Here is a 24708-nt window from a genome sequence, read left to right as displayed (position 1 = left end):
AAACAAAGTTCTACAACAACTACAAAATTCCAGAAAATTGGGCCACACCGTTGGAAGATAAATCGTTCCAAAAATCCATCATAAACGTAGCATGATACAATACAAAAATACGATGAGCGACCAATAAGTGTTACGTATCTCTTACGAAACGGATGTTTAACAATGAAACACGTGTTAAGTTAGAACATGTTAGAAGTAACGGTTGAACATTCTAGTAAACGACAATGACATTCCAAATTCTACGTTGCACGTTAGTTTGATATATTGGCATTGCTAACGTCGAACGTTACAAGCTCGAACAAGTGCGATAAATTTTAGTAATCGATGACTTCTCAAACGTATCACTCGATCCGAATAACTACTTTCACATTCTATTTCTTTACCCTGAACAGCTAATTCAAATCGCATTAGAAATACATCACAGAGATGTTATACGCGAAGAAACACAGCCTTTCCACGGTGATACTTTCTTAATCCTGGCTAATACTCTTTCTCTGAAATAGGCTCGCTCTCTCGTAGACACAGTGACGAGCGCAGTCGCCTAACTTTCGCCGGTGTCTGACAGAAGATCATCCGTAGAATATTCATAATGACAAACCGTCCAAGCCTCTCGCGAGCGATCGGTTCAGGGCCGTGGCCAATGTTATAAATGCATCCGAAGAAGAGAGCGAGAGAGAGAAGAGGTAGGACGAGCCGAGGGATCTATCGATAGCCGATATCCTCTGTGTTTCGTAGACGCGACCGCCTCGGCAAGATCGATTTGTGTCGAGGCAGTTCGAGAACGCGAGATGGATGGGCCAGAGCACGAAATCTATTAGTCATCACCCACACGATACCCATCGTCTTTCTCTTTTCTCCAGTCGGTTCTATCCTGTCTGCTCGATGGTGCAGACAGGTACGTTCGATCGGTACTTATTGTAGCCGACCAATCGCGACTCGAGTTTCTGTACACCGTGGAACGTTAATGCGTTCATGAAAGTAACTATCTCAGAACGACGCGAAAGAATTACTTAAAAGATGAATGAATTTTGTCGGAACGTTTGTTTAAGTTTAGACAATCGGTCAAGTTGTAGACGATTGTGTTGTACACGATTCGATTAAATCTTTCCCCTCTTCGTATAATCTATATTTATTTAGATCCTGTTACGAGATAACAATAAACATATATTTTGCTTCTGATTACAATTGATATAATTAGAATAATTGCGATTATAGTAGTTGTAAGATACAAGACGGTAGATCTTGGATGGCTGTTGAATTGGAAACGTAATTTCTCTCACCCCAAAGATTATTTCTGTGGGATATATCAGTGGGATCTATGTCTCGTGTAGATCATCGATGCAGAAGAAATCGTTCAAAACGAGCTAGTTAGCCGACTAGATTACGTCGAATGTCCCGGAAGGAGCGAGGAACGCGCGAGAGGGGCACGACTCTCTCGTCGGAGTTGCTCACTTCCCGCCACTCGGGAGCACTTCAAGTCCATTCACTCAATTCATTTTCATCTCCGTATTCGTCGACCACCCTTCTCTCTCCTCTCTGTTCTCTCATTAGCAGCCTTTCCGGTGTCCCCGAGCCTCCGATCGCGATGAGACTCATCCTAAGAAAATTAGCCCTCGTTTCCGACCTCCACTAAGGGGAAGAGAATCGTAAAAATTTGATTGTCCCTTAATCAACGTTGCGAACGTGTCACGAAGACGAATCCAGATTTTGGATACACTCGCGGATGAAACGAAGTGGAAACTAATAGAAGCAATGAAGAAGGGATGATATAGTAGAGTCTGAGTGGTGTTATTTCGAGGAAGGGTTAATGGAACGTTGTTGTGTAAACGAGGAAAGATCATGGGCAATTCGTATTGTTCCCATATTGCTGCGTCCTCTTCGCAATAGGACGTAGGCTTAATGTTCCTAGCTGATTGAGTGCACTCTTCTTTGTTGTACTAATCGACTCAATATCTGGCGTTCTTCATTCGCCAGACACAAAGGATTAACAATGATACGGGATGGCGAACGACCGACTGGACGTTTATTAAAAATCATCCAGCCATTGTGCACGCTGCTCGAGAAAATCGCCGCGATTATGACCCGTGGTAATCGTGTCACAGTAGCGAAGTTGAGATAAATATCCACTCAAATTTTTCTGAACACCCAGTATTCTATGTTTGTTCAGTGTCTATGTTCTATTTGTACAGTCTATGTTTGTACTGTGTCTCTATTTGGAGAAAAAAATTAACCAAGCAATGTGTGTATATGGTTTATCATAATGTTCATAAATACATTAACTTTTTTAAATTATAAATGAGAGAAATAAATGTTGATGAGATATCGATGAAAAAGATATTGAGGGAATCCTGTGAATTATTTTTCACGACGTTAAAAGGAAAATTCAACAGTGTATGGATTGAGAAAAGATGTCAAACGAAATGTTCATAACTTAAAACATTAAACACAGGGAAAGAGACATATGTCATCAGGTGTAATTAAGTCGATTACAAAGAAGGAGGTCTCGGTTCGACGAGATCGTGGCAGAAAGAAGGTCGAAGAAACAGCGCGGCTATCTTGCATCTTCGAGCGTAATGAGCGTTTGGTTACAAGATCAGCTTCGTTGTCTCCGCGAGAGATCTCGACGAGGAGAGCCGGCGACGACAGAGGCGGTGCACGAGCTGGATCTACGTGACCAAGATGTCGAAAATGAGCATTGGGCGTGGCGAACGGCGATGAGTTACGACTCACCCTTTGTCTCAACCTGCTCTCTCCTGGTAATTACGATCATTTCCATTTTTCCCCGTATTTCACTGGTTCGGTCAAGACCACGAGCCCCTCGACGGGGTGCCCGCCTTCTTCTCCACCCCTCTGAGACACTCGACTGACGTCTACGATTTTCTCAGTTACGTATGCAAATGCAGGTTTTGGTTTAACCTTAACGAATATACACCACTGACCATAAATGTTATACTAAAATACTCGTTGATGTTCGACAGACCAATTTTAAAACAAATGAACTGCTTTTTGCTGTTTCTATTTTCTAGTTGTTTTACGGTAAACAGACATTTATGGATTTGTCGGAAATTTAAAGTTGCAAAAAATGCATAGATCCGAATGAAGATATAGGAAATTACCTGATATTTCTTCATCTTTCAATATTTATTAAAATACTTGAAGCTAGTCTACTTTGATTTACCTCTTAAAGGTATACACGCTGCTGCAAAATACCAACAAAATATATTTAATCGAACGAAGAAAAACAAGAACGAGAATAGGTAGGAAATTTTAATTAAGCAGGACAGTATAGGGAATCAATGAAATACGTGTAATATTCTATTATTTATCCAGTTCCCCTGCAATGCCCTATGAGACACGTTATTATAGTGGTTTCATAAGGATGATCTAATCGGAAGATCTTCGAGAATCGTCTAGTAAACGGTACGATGTGCTGAGGGGGAAGAGGATGGAAAAAGAAAAAACAAAATATGACAAGGGAAAACGTATACCTACACCTACACACTGGATCCATGGCGAAGGGTCAAGGGATAGCCGAGGGAAGTTGCATCTGCTGCTCACTGGGGGGTGGACGATCATTTTTTAGGGGTAAGACTGCTATCGTGGGGGTAAGTCGCCTAACGAATCGTTTTTGTTCGCGGCCCGGACAAACATCGACACACAAATAAAACTAAAACGGATAACAGACGCCGCGACGAGTCCCACCCCTCGCATTTACCTCGTATTGTGCGCCGCTGTATTTTCATCAGGAACAGCGTAGTTACTAATGTATTTATTAATCGATCGATCGCTTCGGCTAATAGAAATTTATTGCTTCTACGCCCGCCAATTATCCGATTGTCCGCCGTTGTCTCCTGTTCGTTCGTTAAGGGGCGTCGTCAAATATTTTTACCAAGAAAAATTGGAAAATTATTGAATTCGAGAAATGGGAGTGACTATGGTACGAGCATAAGTATAATTGTTACACGATGACTATTATTCGATGTTTAATATCTCGACAGGAATTTAACTTCGTATCGTCTTCGTAGAACTCTGATGCAAAGTGAAATAAATTTCCTTTTGCTCGATCATCTTCGCAAGCATACGAATTTGCATAAAGGACCGGACTTTCCTAATATTTCTAAACTTTTCCAAATTTCCCAACCTGTCCCAAATTCTATAAAGCGTAATTTCGTGTGTCTTCCCTTAGATTTGAACGATTCGATTCTTTGTGGACCGATAGCGTCGTAAACCGTCGTCGATGATTGGTGACACGCGAAAAAGAAAAACGAAAGGAAAGATCGCGTTCGCGAAAGAGCGTAGCTGTAAATTCTCTCGTAAAATTATGCCGCGCGACGCGGCCAACTATAAATATTAATGCTTCCCAAAAACGGTTTTCCTCTTCGCTTTCTTTTTTTTTTCCACCTCCTCGTTCTGTCTCGTTCCTTGTCCCGGCGTTCTCGAGGACGCGGACCGTAAATCAAGTCACTAGAAGGAGGTTGTCAGCGAAAAATACGGCGGATAAAGGCTGCTGGGGGTAAGAGTTTGTTTTAGATGCCAGAATCCCTTTCGCCTCTCGAGAAACATTGCTCTAGCCGGCGACAACTTCCTTCGAACGTTGTGCCCCTCTATGGGGGCTCTTCGCCATTTCGTTTTCCTCTTCGTTACGATTTTTCACGAAATTCTGCCAGTCGATTCTTCTGAAACGACTGGTAGCTCGGAATCTCTAACGTTAAACTATATTTCGCAATCCTATGTTCTTTCACACGGTTTTATTCCAGCAAAATGGTTCAAATTTCATTAATAGCGATGAATCAGGAGCGTGTAATAGATAACAGAAGAGTAGAAACTTCAAAAATTGCCCCCAGAAGGTGGAGATATCGTTGACAAATGTTTCCTCCCAGGATCATTTTCTCTTTTCTGTTCCTGGAAAATGAAAGGAGATATTTCATTGTTCCTGACGTTGGGCGCTCGCAGACTGGTCATTCGGATTCTCTCCATCTTCACGGTTATTCAGCTAGGAATGACTAGCACGGTCTGTGCGGATGGGAGCAGAGAGAAATAAATAAATTTTATTATCATATCCCAAGTATTTTTCATTTTCATAGGGGCCAGGTTTGGTGAACTGTTCGACTGGTCACCAGCCAGTTCCCTAATATTTTTTTCGGCGATCCTCCTCTGAGATTACCTATCGAACCATATCTGCTCTTGCATCGCTCGTAGAAATCTTATCTTTCAGCCACTTCGAGCCGCCTACGACTCTGTCATCCCTTGCGCCGGAATTCCGCTTTGATCCCGACTTCCATCGTGTTCCAAACGTGTCCTAGTTACATGTTTCTTATAATTGCGTGTCGTTCGTTCGCTTTGCTTCGTTTCGTGGTGCGATAGCAACGAAGCAACGAAGGTACAGCAAAGCTAAGTCAATGCCATAGTTCTATTTTTAATAATTTATTGTTAGACTTTTGACTTATGACTTATGACTTGAACTTATGACTTTCGATAGGGAAATTCGTTTACGAACCGATGAAACTTAGAAAAAATAAATAAAGGAATTGCAACCGCAGTTAGTATTTAGATTTGTTGGTGTCTACAGGTGCAACAATTCTTTTTAAAGTTAGTTAAGCTTAACGGAACGTTGAATGCATATTTTATAATATGTAACACTCTGTACAACGTTTACTACTTTTCCAGTGATTTTTACTACTTTTTCAGTAATTCATCATTGCATAAATATCCAGATTATACATAGACCATTGCTCTGACCATCAGATGTATATTAAATCCTTGTTACTAAGAAATACAAAGAAAAATTTAAGACATAATTTTCTTTTAGAAATTACAAGGGATTTCACAAGATGACATAGAAGTATTAGTAAACGAATACTATTTAAAAATTCACAATTTGCACGTCTTCCAGGGAATCTAAGAATTTCAAAAATAACGTTATCCTATTGTTAGAAATTTATTTCTGTAGAAAATTTTTTAACAAGGAATTTATCGAGATAGATAGGATATCCGTGGCATGAACTTTTCACCATTTTGCACCTGAAACATTACAAGTCACCAAAATAGAAGGAATGTAAAGAAGTTGCTACGTTAAAGAATAGGACAGACTATCGTGACGGACCGACAGAGATCGTCATGTTTCTAATGACTTCGAGACAATATCTAGCAGTCGGATCGGTTTTTCTTTCCTTTCTTGTCTTTCCATCTAACCGCGGCATCTACAAGCTTTTGCGTGTCGGTCCTCTTTGATCCTGATTCGAGAAAATGTCATTCCGCTACGATTCTAACAAAACTTTAGTGGCGCATAAATCACGCGATCGTTTTTAATGATGCGTATTTTCGCGCGGAAACACGATGGTTACCCGTGTTTTCACGTATACACGCATCGAGGATCAGTTAGGTTAATCAGATTCCTCCTAAACTTGTTTTACCTGTTCCACATGGCGAGAATTCTTTTTGCGTTATTCGATTTGGAAGAGTCGATTGAAAAATAAAACGAAAAAGATTATTGGTAATTGCTGGTGCATAATAAAGAAATAATTAAGAGTATTTTAGAATAAATCTCGAAAGCAAAAATCGAAGTATAAATAATGAACCATTTGCAACCAAATTAAGAATCATACATTTTATTAATAAATAAGGAGACAAGGTATCGTAAAGGGAGGATAATAATAAATTATACTTCAAGAACTAAAGCTTCCTACGTGAAACAATCACCGTGATATTAAAAACTATATTGCGCCAATTTTATTGAAGAAATATGATGGTATCCCGCTGGGGGTAGCCATCCACATTTTATTTCATTAAAATTAATTAAGCTAGAAAAATTTACCGAATGTCCAGCTGAACAAATTGTAAAGTACAAATTAAATAATACAAAAATATACATATATGCAATGAGAAACGAAGAACATGGGGGAAAATGAAGAAATGAACTCGGCCACTTTTCATCCGCACTAGCCATGACGCGAGCGGAACGCAACGATCCGCTCACGATCTCGCAATTAACGATTAATTAAATGTAATGACTACACCGTGAGCGTGACTGATGAACGAACGAAACAATGTCTGGCCTTGTTGATGGCCCTCGCGAACGAACGAACGATCGCGTAGGTGCGTACGTCGTGTTCGCGTTTCGCGACCCTGTAACCGCACTCCCGTGATGAAAGTTCTATCGTGGGCCCTTAGATTGATGGTCCGTTCACGAATGTACTCGGCAATGCGGATCGTTGAGTTACATCCGCGTGTGATCGTTAATAATCCCCGTGGAATCATTTGGCTCTTGAAAAATCGAAAGAAATTCGCCCATCTTTTAACTATCATAGAAAAATATCTTATTCCATTCGGACTTATATTTATGACAGAAAAATCTACAGTTATACATAGAATATTTATGGAAATTTAGAATATTCAATTTATTAGTTAAAAAGAAACACTATACAACCGGAATGCAGAACGAAGTGTAGACTAGAAGAAAATTTGTAAATCTTCTAACGTTTATAGAGTAATATTTTATTTCATGTAACGCCATATAAAATTTGTAAATTAAGAGAATCTAATTCTTAAATACAAAGCGTTTTAAACGATCCCAATAATGAAACGGATGACGTCATCCGGCATAAATGACACGCTTCGTTCGTGACTTCTAATAAAAATGATCCCTGAACTGGGTCCAGAATGCACGGACCAAGTTACTCGTGTTCGTGGCGCACTCCGATCGTCCGGTAACACAAGAGGATCGATGTGTGCGCCGGAGGAACGGGTCGTGCTGTTAGTAAGCGACAGAAGGTGGATGGAAAGCATCATTCAGATGTACCTCCTAAGTGCACGAAGGAGCCACGAGTCCGGCTTTATGATAGTTATTAATATCAAATAGTCAGCCACCGTGCCCATTATGGACATAATGGGACGCCATTTTTTGCCGCGACAATGAGGCACCCCGTTAAACACTCGATGTGTTTGCATTATTCACGCGGATGATTAAGCTCCGTTAATATATCCAATGGCAGTGAACGCCACGAAACAAGAAGATACGAGGAACGCGAAACAGAACTGATTTTTATCCAATAAGGAGTTTCGAATTATTAGAAGATATTTAAGTGCAGTATTTTAAGATATTTAAGTAATTATATTTGACATGATAAAGGAAGAAATTAGCTATTGTCTCTGTTACTATATATTCTGCCCTTACTACTACAATTTCTAATTTTGAATAACTAGAAGCCACTTTTATTTTTCTTGCCTAGGTCCGAGTTTTATTTGTTATAAGCCTGTTGAGGTACGTGCCATAAATTACCTGGCAAACCAGATAAGGAAGGTTTTGTATTATGGAAACAGGTAATAGGGAAACAACGGTGGTGAGTTTAGCACTATTCGTATTGTCCCTGAAACAATGCTGTAAAGTCCGACATAAACGCTGATATACCAGGACGAACATAAAACAAGTATTACCAATAAATGACAATACTAAGGAATTATTATTATTATAAAAATTGATTCATCTTCTAAATAAGTAGAAACTGGCAATAAACTTTATGTACTATTCATTAACTTCCTAGTTTGATTGTTTTCAGTCTATGATAATTAAGCGAACAGAAGTAGCGTCAACAGAGAGACAAGCTAAAGAGAATGTTTTGTTTCTAATTTGTGGACTTTATCGAGGAACAAATACGAAACCAGTACTTGGCTATACAATGGTTAATTTAGCCCAAGTTAAGTGGTCTCCTAATCTGTTGACTTATATTGTGTCGGCTGTTGAAACGCGACATTAACTGTTTGAAAATTCAAAGCCTTTTCTTCGAGCAGTTCCTAACAGTAGCAAGGGTTTATTACCTTACAACAGATAAATATACCTGATAGACTTTTAGGATTGGCATTGTTAGTTTTGATACTTTAGAAAATTCTTACTAATCGGGGCTCTAAATAGATAGTTGTACATAATAATGGTTGTAAATAATACTTATTTCCAAAGTAACCTGTTCCTTGAAGCTTCTACAGTTCTCTTAGATTTTATTATGATTAAGTACCCATCAATTATTTTCAACGAAGAACTTCATCATGCTTGATTTTTCCGATTTTACCAAATCGATTCGCTTTGAAGGAGATATTAAGGAAGGAGAATATCGGGGAAAATAGAAGGAATGTGAAGACTAGCTGAAAGAATTTCGACGCTGAAATATCGAAGTATTTAATTATAAGGCTCGAACACGCGAGCTTCCGCGTCTCAACTCGCGAGGATATTACGCGATACCCGGAAGCGCGAAGAAAAGCTGGAAACACCGGTGCGTCTGGTGTAATTAATCGACGTTGCAAATAAGTAAAGTCGGTTAATTGGATAAACGAACGAAGGAGGATGAAGCGTCGCGCGATTACGCGTGCATACAATTTTCGAGATGGAGGTTAAACGTTGAACGAGAAGATTCCCTCCTCGTCTCTCCATGATAATTTATAAACGAGTGGTTCGCGTGACTCGTCGCCTTCCTGGCCGGCTTGATATTTTTCCACTAATCATACAGATACGCAAACTCGCATGAATGCGCGTCTCACTCCGCAATTAGAATCGAGCTACGCTTCTGCCCTTCGAGGGTGAAAAAACTGGCTGAATTACCGATCGAACAGACATATGACAAGGTTTGGGAAATATTGTGATACGCGTTAACAAATAGCTTAAAAAAGAAGCAATAGAATTACAGATTATGTTTACCGGGTAGTCGATTCCAGACCGTCCGTGTCGTAATCTACAGATTAAGGTTATACGAGCAAACAATGCTCGCTGTTTTACTAAAAGTAAAGTCTTTCATAATCAGAGACCTCTCTTCAAATAACAAGTGCGTCACGATCGAAATAAACGAAATCGGAGTAAGGGGCGATTTATGGAAAATCGCGTATTAAGAAATAGCCTGTATCGAAACTACGAGACTGCAAATACTGAAGAATCAACAAAATGAAAGTCTCTAACAACCACAGTATTAAAACTCCTACGCCCAACTCCTGAAACTCCTTCGTCCAAAATCGCAAGACTCCCAGCGACCCACCAATATCCGCAACCATTCGAAAAACCTCTAAAACATGCTCCACGCGGAAGATCATCGAGCGTCGAGGTCGCGACATGCCTGATGTCATCCTCCCACGATAGGCGTGCTCACGAAGGCGGAGTTCCGACATGCGCTTTGCCGTGTTTCCCGCCCATGGAAACCGGCTGGTTCGGTGAGAGGCCAAAGTGATGCAGCAGGCCTCCAATTGCCAGCGATGCGATCGTCGCCAATGGAACGCTGGTATCCACCAGAGAACGTCCGCCACTGGCGGAGCTTGTGCTTGCATCCACCGTATAACGGGTGGCCTTCAGTGGGGGTAGAGGGTGTTTCCAACGAGCAGGCATCCGAGGATACACGAACTCTACCGTGCAGTCGTTTCCAAGTACTGAAGCGAGAACGAAGCCAAAGAGAAAGAAAGAGAGTACCAGCGAGCAAGTCGATGAAGAGAGAAGAAGGGACGGACGGGACAAGGAGAGAGGGCAGGTTCGTAAACGCCGAAATCGGCCGAGCTGCTCCTCGGCGGGAGCCCAGTGCTGACTCTCAGTCCCGCTGTGAACGCAGCAAGGAACGCAACGGATGTTTCACCCTCTATGTTTGGACGCGTTTTGAAGACGTACACGCGAATCGTGTTGTTAGTCAGCGTTACCGTGTAACGCTCTTCCTCCGTGTTCTAAAGATGCATGAAAATATGCTCGATGTTGGTCGAAGAACGACTTCGATGTGAGTGAAACGGAGCAAGACTGTCACACGAGTAAACTCGTGTTTGTCCCTAAAAACGTACAAGACGGAATCATCTCACGGAAAGTTCACCGAGTGTTTGCACGGTCGCGATTACAAAGCGTGGAAAGAGGGAGAACGTATACGAAGACTACGGAACTGATATAATTGGCGATTAAATGTAGCGAGTTAATCAAGCGACGAATATTTACGAAATAGAAACGACAGACGGATGAAGGAAGAGGAGAAACAGTGAACTGAAGTGAAGTTGCATAGACAGTGTACTTTACAGTGATTCCCAAGTGTATGATTTAAACCAATAAACCTATTCTTTAAGGAACGTTTTAAACCGTTTTCATCCGTCAGAAAGAGACAACGTTGGTGTAGAGGCATGAGCTGGTATCTGAACTGATCAACATCGCAACTGCAACCGTCTCGTACATCACGATGATGAACGCTTTCCTGGATGGCGTGTCCTCGCACCCACACCACCTGGCCAATCTGGGCATCAAGCTATCACCCAGCGGTGGTGATGCCACGGACGCTGGTACAGGTGTGCAGCCGGCACCAGGTGAAGCTCCGTCTCAGCAACACCATCACTTTCACCCCCAAGGCTATCCCCCTCATCATCCCCATCCGGCATCGCACATGGCGCCGCACATGGGACACCACATGAGCCATCATCCTGGATACGCGGCTCGTGATTTTCTCCTCCGCCGCGAGCACGAATTTAACGCAACCGCAAATCCGACTACGCCGGAAAGTGGTCTAGGATTGTTCACACCGTTACATCACGACGGGACAGCAGCAACGATGCAACAGTTTCCTCATCATCCGAGCCAACATCCCCTGGCAGCGAGTCACTATCCAGGACACTATCCCCAAGATTCGAGACTACCGCCTCATCATCAGTATTTAAGTGCTCCTCATCTGACACCAGCGTCGATCCATCATCAACAACATCCAGCCGTCAGCCATCCGAGCCATCATCCTCACGGTGCCTTTTTAAGGTATATGAGAAGCAACGGAAGCGGCGGTGGCGGAACCAGTGGGGTTGCAGGCGGCCAACGGCAAGAGATGTCCTGCATGTGGGTAGATCAGGATGCGCCCGGACCCGGAAGGAAGTTGTGCGGTAAACTCTTCAACTCCCTCCACGATATCGTGACGCACCTCACGGTGGAACACGTGGGCGGTCCCGAGTGCACCACGCACGCGTGCTTCTGGCAGGGATGTTCGCGTAACGGCAGGGCCTTCAAGGCAAAGTACAAACTTGTTAACCACATAAGGGTTCACACCGGTGAGAAACCCTTCCCTTGCCCGTTTCCCGGCTGTGGAAAAGTCTTTGCCAGGTCTGAAAATCTCAAAATTCATAAGAGGACGCACACCGGTAAGTGATGTACATATTACATATCTCCCCTTAGGACTGTATCAGTCGATAGATACCACTTCATCTTCCACAAGTACGTTTTCATTTGTTACTTCTTAATTTAAAACGAAACTTATAATTTTTAGGTCTTTTGATAGATTCCTTCCTAACTCTGTTTCGAATATTTCAAAGAAATACCTCTAATTCCTTGTAGAAGCGTTGTCATCCGATACAAATCAATCGCGATACCAATCCTCTCGTAACATCCTGAAATTCTACCGAAGCTAGATGATCGCGGAAAATCGAAATATAAATAACTCGCGACAAATTACGCGCCATGAATCGTAGCAGGATATTGGCTGGTTAGAAGAAAACGAAACAGTGGGAAGCTAATTAATTCGGGAACGATCGCCTACACCGCGTGCAAGAGAAAACGGAAGGGACACCGAACAAAGAAAGGCAATGAAGTCGATGGAAATCGGTCGATTTCCAGCTACAAAAGGGTTAAACGCGAGAGACGTATAAATAAACGGCCGAAGCAGTTACTATCGCCTTCCCCTCCACCTTCCCCTATCTCGGCTCATTTTGGTCCAGCCTTCGCTTCATCCATGAAACGCCCCCGGCGCCTCGAGTCGTTTCAATATAATCAACCGGCTGTTTACGATGACAAGAATTTTTCGGGGCGCAATTAAGAAATTACCGGGCCATATATCGTAGCGTTTTATGCCCGCGTCCCTGGACAATGTATTTACATATGGTTATATACACACACGAAACGAAACCACCAGCCTGTCCCATTGGCTCAGGGCCCGACGGATAGACGCCAGGCGTCCACCCAGCCACACGGATCTTTCTCTCACGACCGGCTGCTGTTACGAGATTCCTTTCTGGACAGTCACTACTAATTTCACCTTGTAGTTTTATTGTCCGCCCGTCCGTTACCACGACGACCGTGTCTGCGTGCTGGAGCAACGTCCTTTCGTTTTTATCCCTTCGTTTTTCATTTCAATTTATCTCTCTGGAGGAGAATACGCTCGTCTCGCGGACGATCCGCTCCGCGATTCGGTTTCTCGAAACGCCTCGTGAAACCACGGGGACGCGTAAATCCATTAGCGAGTGCATCTGCCGCTAGACGGACGTCGTTACTTGATTATACTTCGATATAGTAATCGAGGGGAGATTTTCTCTTCTTCGTTCTTGCGTAGAATGATTAGCGTCGGATTTGTTGTTTTTCATTCGAGAAGGTTTAGAAGCATTTTAGATTTTTTTGGCAGAGGGGTTAATGCGATTGATGTAGTGAAATTAATGTAGGGAAATGATAGGTGGAAGGTTTCATGGTTAGAAGTGCGGGCTCTTTAATGATCAACGCCGCGAGCGAGAATTCAATTAAGGGTCTCGGGAACGTAATATTGTATCGCTTCTGATCGCATATTTTAGCGTACCAACGCTTCCCCAGTATTTCCGTTCGCACGGATTTCACGCCAGCAGCGTCTGTCCGCCCCCGTGTATCGCACAATGCGCTTCTGTTTCTACCTCGAATCGAGCTATATGTCGCCGTCGCCCGTCAATCGTACGTGACTCGCGCGAGTTAAATCTCCTTCGACAATTGCCAGACGAAATCAGGTGTGTCTCGTATGATTTTCCCTAATACATCAACCATCTTTAACGGATTATAATACTATATGCATTATACGCTATTATGTAACGTATATATAATGCATTAGACTACATATTATTACGTTATACACCGTTTCGTAATTGAAGAGCAGAAGCAAACAGACCAAATGTTATCTGAGTCGAAGTAAAGAAGACATTCTTATATCGATTTTAATGAAGAACAATAATGTCATTGTTGTGAGTATGAGAAGAAGATTCATACACTTGATTCTTCGTTTTCCTTCTTTTTTTTTTTTTTTTTTTTTTATTCTCGATCCAGAGGATGGAAATTTGAAAATCCTTGTCACGCTTTTGCACAGACTGGAGAGGTAGGCTGACTGTGAAGAAAGAAATCAATTAAAATTCATTTAGTTGGCGCGTTGGTGAACGAACGTGGTCCTCCTGCGAGCCCCTTTCGAAATAAATTGGCATTTTCAAAAAACTTTCCACGCACGGCTTCACGCTTTGTTTCCAGGCGTTCCCCGTTTCACGCGCGTGTACGCTCACGATGCCCCTTTATTGCCCTCGCCCTCCACCCTTCTTTCATCGTTCTGTGCCGCGACCGGTGCACAAAAGCGACTCGACGCTGGAATTCTTTGTTTTTTATCGTGGAAACACCTCGGACAAATATTTTGGCTCGCGCGAATTCACCGGTGTTACGCAACAATCTCCGTGAACGGGCACCGATGTTATCCGCCCATTTTACGTAGAACACAGAGGTTCCTGTATTTATACAAACTCGAAATGTATAAAACTAAAGAAAATATACAAAATATTGAAAGTGAACTGCTCGTTAGAATATTTAGAAGGTGAAATAAATTCGCCACTTCTGCCTGTAAAACTATTCTACGCAAATATCCGCAATCTATAAATAATTTCCAAAAAAGAAAAAATCCCGGAGAATTATTTTACGGTAGAAGTTCTTAAAAGAAGCTTCTCGGCGAAGAAGTATCCGCGCTCACAAGTTTCTACAAGACTTTAATCCGCAAACAACCGTTTCCAAACACGCCCTCGCCGTTCCTTTTCCTCTTTAACCTAAAGATCTAAGCTCTCCTAAGATTCGATTTAAAAGTATAGGAATATGCAAATTCAGTAATAGATATAACATAAGAATTAACAAGCACCAAAACCCACTAGTTACCCAATTACTTGACACGACGGATCAGATCCGTAGGCTAAAAAGACATTACCCTGTAGATTGAAACATTAGATTCAGCTAGAACCAAACATACAATAATCATTTATTATTCACGTTATAGTATCAAGCCAGAATAATTTACTTATAATTCCCGATGAGAATTGAATGTAAACTACTTCCAAATAAAAAAAAAAAGTATAGGAATTGCGATACTTTGATTAAACAGGAACGAATTACAGGCGTGCAATGACCGTTTACGCGAAAACACCGATGATTACGCAGTAACACGTTGGCGTCTCGTTTCGTGCATTATACAAAGTTGGACAATGATCGCGTGCGGGCGGGCGTGCGTTAAAAACCGTCGGGCATAAGGAATGCTCCTATTAATTCGCAGATGCGACCCGTTGGAACGGTGTCAGCCATTAGGCACAAATTGATATGCATTATAAAGAGACTATCCTCGTCGACAATGAAGGATGAGACGAGAAAAGTAGACAGAGATAGGAGGACAAAAAAAGAAGAAAAGATAGAAAGAAGAATAGCGTTGTAGCGCGTCGAGTCTCGTATATGCGTGTTACGAGTCGCGACGATTGGTCGGATCGACAATGGTTTCCCCCTTGGACGAAGCGCCATTGGTCAGGATTTTCGGGGGGTTAGAGACGCGTTGAATAAGGGGATGATACAGGATGAGTCGTCGCCGGGGGTTGTTGTGGAATAAGCGTTAAGTAGGGACGAGCATGTCGAAGATAGAAAAAGGGGGACTGGTCCGAGTAAATGGCTTCGCCGCACCGACGAAACGGAACGATTGAAAATTTTCCCCTGTCCTCGTAGACGAGGTCGACACGCTCGTTTGCATGGGAAGAAATTTCGCTAAGTTGATTGTCTTCGCTCTTCTCGCTATTTTGTAAATGATCCGTGAATCGTCTTGTTGAAAGTACTGAAAGAGGGCCGGAGGATCGAACCGACGAAGATTGATTTGGACTGTTGCATGATTTCTACGAACGATCAGAAGCATCGTTATATTCTTGGAAGTTACGAAATTAGGAAGAATCCTGTTATCTAAATGTAAGTGAAATCATTACCACCTAATGACAAAATCCGCAATCACTTAGTTGCCAACCCAATACAAGGGAAAACTCAGGAAGGTCGCGTGGAATTTTTAATTCAGGAAAACAACGACAATCGGGAAGGTATTTTACAAAAAAATACTAAAAATATGGTAAGAAGAATTATATAAAGAGAAATACGTATAGAGAAATAGATAAAAAATCTTCAAAGAGATCCAGATAGATGTAAAGACTTACGCGTATAAGAAAAACGAGAATTGCAAAAATTGGAAAAATAACCAGTGTAAGAACGTGAAATTTTTTTTTATTTGGAAGTAGTTTATAATCAATTCTTATTGAGAATTATAAGTAAATTATTCTGGCGTGGTACTATAACGTGAATAATAAATGATTATCGTATGTTTGGTTCTAGCTGAATCTAATGTTTAAATCTAAAGGGTAATGTCTTTTTAGCCTACGGATCTGATTCGTCGTGTCAAGTAATTGAGTAACTAGTGAGTCTTGGTGTTTATTAATTCTTATGTTATATCTATGATAACATGAGATGACACGGAAGAATGAACGACCTCGAAAGTTAGAACGTGGGGGGACACGAAAGAATAGGAAGCGGAAGGAGTCTCGGAGAAAAGAACGAGGAAACGATGCCAGAAAGCAGGAGGACGATATTCGTGGCGGCTGAGCGGCACTCTCAGGAAATCGACGACGATCGACGACACTGTAAAGCTCCGTTCCACGGGGAACATTGTAAGTCTCTGGTAACTAATGGCGGCGGCCGGTGAGATCGGTATCGGAGATGCATGATCGGATTTATGCGAGGCCAATATGGAAAGCGGTGCCGGCTATTGTGATAAGGCGGCGTGACGTCGACAGAAACACGCTAAACCGACCTTCTTCCTCCCCTCTCTTCGATTAGAATCGGGATTCCAGAGGCGCATACAAATTATTTTATCGATATCGGTACATATTCGCCAGGGATACATCTACCGGCGCGACAGCTTTGAATTATGAATATTAACGTTGCACGGTCTTACTTGCAATTTCGAAAAGACAATTAATTACGATGCAAGTGGCTTGTTTAATGGGGCGAAAGAAAATTCCATGAATTCTCTGGTGATCTTTCGATGGAAATCGATCGAGATACGGTATGCAAAAGGATGGCACGTTTTATGCTTCGGACACGAGCGGTTTTCGAACGATGACAAGGCGCGATCTGTCGAGGCGAGACGCGGAAAGCGCATCGACCGCGCGAGATTATCGTAACGGCGACTCATCGAAATCTTTCCGCGTGAAAGATCGATCTTGGAACGAGCACGCTTCGATACTCGATCCTCGGCTCGTTCGATTCGAAGATGAAACGCGCGTGGAAGGGCACCGACGGCCACGCGAACGAATAATCCTGACGATCGCTAGCGACGACGACGGTGATCGATAATCGGCTGCGTTTAACGTCGTTCGGCGTTAACTGCTACGATTTCGAAACACCCTGTCAGCGTTCGTTCTCGATCCTTTCAATTACCCGTTTCGTAAATCAGTGTCGTGAAAGAGAGATCTAAATCGAAGGTAAATTGTCCGGCTTATCTTGATTTGCATATCGACCGATCGGGAATTTCTTTAATGTTGAAAGCACCACCTCGACGATTTTACAATCGACAATTTGACAAGGTGTTTATAAATGTAACGGTGGCTTAAGGATTCGAAGAGAAGGCGAGCACTTGCTTATCTTTGACATGATATATTTTCATTATAAAGTTAACCTGAGATAAATCGAGCACGATTAAATTGATTTTTCAAACCTGATGCGAAATAATAAAATTGTCACGTTCGAACAAAAATCTCTATCAAAGTTGCGGATAAATCAAACATAGTCAACTTAACTACAACAATGTATTATGATCCGGTTACCTCGATATCTGGAAGCTAATACGTAATAAAACTGGCGTTGTCAAGCGCCGTACAACCACTTAGTTAATTGACCAGCTCTCTATTTTTAAATTTTTTAATTTCCCAATTATATCTTAGAACACCTATACTTTCTAATGGAAAATTTAGAAACGCAGTCTGCTGATTATTAATTTACAAATCTCGATGCAAATCACGCGCCATCAATATCAAAGCGTCCAGAAACCTATGAACGTCGTATCGTATAATACGTGTCAAAGTATTTTTCCACAAGGCGTCCAAGAGATATGACACTCGACGTGAATCGTCAAGACGTCTGACGGTGGAGGCTGAGGATAAGCTCGCGGGTCGATAAGGGCGAGACAGTGTTTCGCGCGTGCACGGCTCGAAAAGCTTACCACCAATAAAAAACCAGCCCTCAGGTTCCCTGTTTCTACCGCGTGGCTTTTGTTGTTCAACCGCCTACGCCTTCATCGATCGGTACCCGACACCGGTCGTTCGCTCATCTTTGACAGCGCGGAACGCAAAACGAAAGATACAGCCTGCCGGAAATGCGCTCTGTCGGCCCGTTGTTGCTGCGAAAACGTGTATCTTTAGAAACGCGACGGCGTTCCTGCGAGACCATAGATATAGAATCGCGATAACGATTCCGGTCTTCTTGTCCGCCTCGATTCGTCCGCGCAACGCTTATGAAAGGGAGAATTATATGCTGTTGGAAATAATTACGGGTTCGTTAAGAGGATGACGTTATCGTTGAGTATCTAGGATTCTGAAAAGCGTCGGTTACGATATTTAGAACGTAGGTTCGCTTGAAATTGAGTTATTTCCATATGTCTTACGTCGAGTACCGTAGCGAATATTAGTTGCTTAAAATGTGTTTTCTATCTAGCGGCAATTTCTCATGCTATCGATGTGTTCTTTTTCGTCTTTTACTTAGTGAGAATTCTTAGGCAAAGTTCTTATATAAAATATACCGTGGTTAATTTTCTTAAATATATGCACTCCACTTTCGTTAGAATTTACGATTATTAATGAACTAGCGTCGATCGAGTCCACTTATCTGAATGTCAACTGCTGTGAGAAGTTAGTAGGGAAAATCAGTGAACGATTATATAAAATTCCAGTTATATCAACTGTTTGTCCTCCTACAGTTTCCTTCGCAGGTTTTAGAAGCTTTCTAATTTTGATTTTTTAAAGATGATGTACAGGACCCGAACAAGTGACGTGTAAAAGTGGACACGACGACATTCCATGTGGAAAAATAAGAAAAATATACGGTACACAACCTTTTCATTCTCGGCTTGGTTTTCGGCAAAAATCGGGTTTGAAAATTTATCAAACGTACTTGAACACAGCTAATTTCCGACTGGACAGGATTAAAATTTGTCCGAAGGCTTAATTTTCAAGAAAATAGAGTTTCAACATATTTTGTTAAGGATCGGCCTGATGCATGCGTATGATAAATCTTCAAATTGCTTTTCCTCGGAAACAAAGCGTCTGAAAAATTATAATTTTACACTTTCAACTTATTTTCACACATAGAATGACCTCCTGACTGATTACTTGATCCTGTCCAGTCCGGAATTAAGCACGTTCGAGTATACTTGACAATTTTCAAACTCAATTTTCTCGAAAACTAAGCCGAGAATGGTAAAATTATATTCTATATCTTTCTCTTATTTTTACACGAGGAATCGTCTCCCCCCCACTGTTACATGTTATTCGGAGCCGTATAACTTTCATTCATTCCTCCATTCATTTCAATAAATATAACACGATGAGATAAAGATAAAACAAATTCTCCTACTATGTAACAATTTTCCTCAAATTCCTCATTGTAACAAATAGAATCGATTTTCCAAAATGTGTAACATCCTTCTCGCAATCAAGAAAAACAAACTTCTATTATACCAAAAAAGATTCTTAAAGAAATGCAAAACTGGAATCATCAGATGATTCTGAAATTCTTTTCTCACAACAAAACTCTCAAAAGTGACACGGTCAACCTTCAGCTTCTTACACAAAATACATCTTTCCATCGGTGGAGAATGAAGAGATCGGGCCGAACGTAGAATGCTGTGCTGCTTATTGTACGGTAGCCGAGCACTGGTAGTTCGCAGGGTCATTAAAAGAGGATTCATGCGTCGAAATCTGCAGCTGGGTTGCATCGCGAGGCCCCGGGGGCCGAGCTGCGTATATTATTTGAAACTGATTTGGACCGAAAGATTTGTTGCAAAAGCTCACCGCCACACGAGAGTGGGCAGAGCTGATAGCCGCTGGCGTTCTTTCAGAACGTCGTAACCGTCCTGAGTCTTCGCCATTCTCGGCCATATTCCTCGCGGAAGGCACGTTACACGCCTTCAACCTGTCGATAATCCCGTTCAAGATCGCGGTTTAAGCCTCGACGACTCTATTCCGAAGCGGTTCGCTTTGACGGCAATCTAGTCAACAGACTGTTGAAGAGAAAGATTATAGAGGTTTATGTGTAGAAGATGGTTGGTCGGTGAGGTTTAATGACGAAATGGTTCGTTGTTGAAACCGTCGAGTATATTTAAAATGATTAAATAAATTAATATACAGACAATATTCGCTGAGATACTCGTACTAACGTATTCGCTAAGACAGTGTATAAGTCGCAAAATAAAATCGCTAATAACTCGTTAATGACATCGCTGATAATTCGTTGATTACTGAACTCTTAGGTTGCATCCGTTTATTTATACTGGTCGGGGGAGAGCCGGAAAATTTGAATTCAAGTTTATTTGACGGTTGCACGCAGCGACGATATTGTTTTACCCAGAGTTTATTTATTATTACATTATGTGTATCCTAACGATATTGATACTCCGAGGCAAAACAACAACATGATTTGAATTGTTCTCTAGTCCCACTACAAGATCAACGAGCCGATCGAACGAGGGAAAAATTGTTGCAAGGCTTCTTGGAAGTTTACATAATTTTTTTACTTATGTGAGACTTGGATGTTACATCGCCTGTTCAACATTTTTTCTTGGAAAATTAGAAGATTTTTTAATCACGCGAGCTTTGGGAATTATATCGCGTTTAACCCCCCTTTTAGAAAATGAAGAAACTTTTGAATTACATATCTTTTTACCGTCAAAAATTTAAAAGAATAATATCTCAGTCATAAGAGTTGCACGATGTCTCGATGATCTCCTTAAAATGTTAGAAATCTTTTTACTTGTTCAAATTTAAACGAGATTCAAATAGAAAAATTCAAGATCGTAGGATCAACCGAGTACATTAGAGGATGTCTCGAAGTTGATGCAATCGAAAAATCAAAATTCTTATAACAGGAAAAAGAATATACCACGTTCGTAAAAATTCCAAAATTCTCATAATTTACATCACTTCTCCGATGGTCTAAAGACTGCACGAGCCACTTTAAACAACAATATTCGTCACTGTCGTCTAATCGCAAACTTAAAAACAAACGATTAGTACGATACATCCGTGCACTTCGGTGCAGTTTAATCGTCGTTCGAAAGCGGGCGAAAAAGAAAAATGCAATATCGCAGGGTCCGTCCATTCGCGTTAATGAACGCCAACTACAAGGAACACGGTTCACGAAGGCGGAAGCGGCTGTTGATACAGTTAATGGCGCGCGTCAGGACTTGATGGACAAGCAATGGCGATCGAAAACGAAGACGGAAGCGTTGGTTGTCTCGGGACACCAGGCATGTCCGTTTTCGGGACGCGAAACCCGCGATAAATAGATACACCCGTGGCTCGGTTGATTGGCTTCTAGAAAAACAGAACCGGTTAATTATTGCATCGATCGCACCCTTCGCTCTCTCGCCACTCTCGATTCAGTCAGCTGAAAAAATAACGAGGCCACGCGCGAGCTTCTTCCCTCTTCTTCTCCGCGCGCACGCCGCACGCTCCTTTATCGATTCGCCTGGCCAGAGAATTTCTTTCTTGCTGTTTCTTGGGTATTATGTACTTACGTACGCACAGAAGAGTTACATTACATTTAAACATCACAAGAGATATGTGATAAGTCGATTGTCTAATTATAATATTAATTCGTAGCTAGAAAGAAGTGTCTTAATATGACGTAATCGAAAAGAAGGAGTTAAAAGAGGGTTCTAAATTACGTCTCTTAAAAATAGGGGATAAGCTTGTAGCGGCACATGATTTAGAGGACAAATCGAATCATGTTATTGTTCTGTCCTGGAGCATCAAGACCGTTATAATACAAGTAACGTAAACTCCATGTCAAAACTCCATGGCAAAACAATGTCGCCGCTACAGGCAACCATCGGGTCAAAACAAATTCAAATTTTTCCGACTCTCCTCCAACCAGTATCAATAAACAAACACGTTCACGAGCGGGCAGTATGTAATACAATATCAAGCGAATATACACAGAAATCATCAGCACTAACGAGTATCTCCGCAGTACTTGTATCTAGTGTATGTAGAGCTATTTAAGGACCAGAAATACATATAACAAGCTGTGACAGCAACAATTGCTTTCATTATTTCGCACTATCCTTGTCCTGACATCACCTCCACAATCTTTTCAAGTTTCGTAATGTACATGTCAAAAAGTTATATGATGTTTTACATGTTTTAATATAAAATACATTTATTTCGTATTATTATATTGTTATATTTACATGTTTTATGGCAATCGATATCTTTGAAATATTCTAGAAGATATAGAAATTTATGTTTAATTTGAAGTTGAAATAGGAAGAGAATTTTGTATAAATGAATTGATCTACAAGCGTATCTTTCAAATCGGTCTTGTGTGAAAGACGAAAGAAACTACGATTCGTATCATGTTGCTCCTTCATGTTTTTCACTTGTATTTTTAACTCACCGCCGGGAATCGGCCACTGGCGATGTTAATTTCCAGCGTTGAAGAATCGGAAGAACGAGTAAAGTGGCGTGATCGATTGCGATCTTCAGATGTATTAGTCTGTTGCACATATTGCTTTACATTGGTTTAATTCACCTCTTGGAATCGGTATAACGAGCAAAGATTAGTTGGAAACGTATCTTTATTATAAAATAGAAGTGAATTGAGATTAGATGTTATCAGCCGCTTAATGCAATTTAAGTAAGTTTCCTTGATAAATTAGCACGCGTTATTCTATTCTACATTTCCGTTACATCCCGTGGTGGTATTAAGCAATCGCGATTCGCAATTCACGAGCAATTAACAGATCGAGACAAATGGTTAGAATGGAAAAGGATCGATAAAACCGATGCGCATCGTTTTCCATTAAATTACCTCGGGGTGTTCCGGTTACCTCCGGATCCCCGGCTCTGGTAGCCGTGTGTCGCGTTAGTTCACAATTAGCGTCGCGCGGTTTCGAAGGCTTCTCGTCAAGCTGCAGCGTTAATGAGAAACCTGTTTGTCACGTTCCCCGCGAGCCGTTCATTCAGCCCGCCTCAAACCTAACCGATCTTCGCAGCCCTCCTCGATCTTTATTTTCGCTCGAATGGTCAACCTATCGAACGTTAAAAATTACCATCGCTGACGTGACACGAATCGAATCTTCTTTTTAGAAAAATTTTAAAAGAACATTCTCTGTTTGATGTTCAATCGCACAAAACCGCGAATGATCAAAATTACCCCTATCGATGGTTCGTTTCTGTAGATACTGATTTACCGCGAATCTTAAGTTGAATTCTCTTGTGCCCTGAAAATTGATCGAATAGATCGGTTCTGGATTACGCGAAACGCTAACGCTAAGAATGACTACTTCTGGTAATTCTAAAATAAAAATGTCCTGTCCAGCTTCCAATGATCGAACGATTCATGTATAACGTAAATCGCTAATGCTAAAAGTTGGGCACCGATAATGTAACATAGGAGATGTAGATTTCTTGAAAGATTCTGCTCCAACATTTTCCATTTAACTGCGAATTACGTAAGACATCGCTCACAATTGCAGCTTTACTTACGCAAATATAGTTCCCACCGGAAATAGGATATTATTGGAGCGTTTTCCCAGTAAATCTGATTAAATCCAGCCGAGAACAAGCGGTCGCGATGATCGCGCGAGTTTTCTGCTGACGTAAATGCGTAGGTGCAACGTATCGTTCGTTGTGAACAACGAGAGAGGAAAAAGAAATCAAACATTTCTGGTTATCCTCCGCGCGATGGGGCTGTTCGACGAGAAAATAACTCGAGATATCTCCCTTCTAAACCAGAGACGAGAGAACACTTTTTCCTTTTTCCTTCTACCTTCTGGAGTAGCTCGTTTTCACGAGAGCTGGCAGTGGATTACGATCGAAACCGCTGGTAAAATAACGACCTGAAAATTAAACGGTGCTAAGTGACCGTGTGTTATTCTGTTTGCGAGCAGGGAGGAGGGGGATACGCTCGAAAAAGTCTGCTTAACGATCGTCCGACTGGCCGCTTCCGTTAGTTAACAAGCGATATTTTTCTGCCGCCGTCTCAGTGGATTCAGGAATTCATCGCAAACAAAAGATCGAGAACCACGTTCGATCGAGAGCAATGGTCCAGACGAGCAATTGCCTGTAAATATTGTTCTCAAGTTGTTTCTCTTGTACAACGATGTATAACACATCGGATTCGGAGACTTGCATCGACCGTACAACTACTACATTCGTTGAAATAACTAGATTCAGATTTTCTGGTTTTGCGGTTAGCAAAAGTATGCCAGTGATTTTTATTGAGACAGAAATGCAATTCCATTTACTCTTCCGTTCAAAGATTTTAGATCTTGGTATTTTTTACTACTTTTATTAAACCTTCGTTGCTTAGTGTAAATCGACGACTTCAAATTACATGAAGTTTTTTAGTAAATTTCTTAATATATTAATAGATAATATTCTTTATTATATCAA

At 41.5% G+C, this 24708-nt stretch overlaps 1 protein-coding gene and 1 long non-coding RNA gene across 3 annotated transcripts in view; one reads left to right on the top strand and one right to left on the bottom strand.

The window, feature by feature from the left end:
• Window positions 1–24708, bottom strand: part of LOC126913950 (uncharacterized) — a 152767-nt gene that overhangs the window by 63542 nt on the left and 64517 nt on the right. The gene's annotated exons all lie outside the window — the stretch shown is intronic.
• Window positions 10385–24708, top strand: part of LOC126913906 (zinc finger protein ZIC 4-like) — a 36793-nt gene continuing 22469 nt past the window's right edge. The window contains exon 1 of the mRNA XM_050717185.1: window positions 10385–12120. Coding sequence (XP_050573142.1) covers window positions 11181–12120 — 940 coding nt within the window. The 5' untranslated portion in view covers window positions 10385–11180. The remainder of the gene's footprint in view (window positions 12121–24708) is intronic.

Source organism: Bombus affinis, chromosome 2 (genome assembly GCF_024516045.1).
Source record: "Bombus affinis isolate iyBomAffi1 chromosome 2, iyBomAffi1.2, whole genome shotgun sequence".
NCBI classification, from domain to species: domain Eukaryota; kingdom Metazoa; phylum Arthropoda; class Insecta; order Hymenoptera; family Apidae; genus Bombus; species Bombus affinis.
Note: the sequence above shows the minus strand (reverse complement) of the source record. Positions and strands in the feature narration are given on the sequence as shown.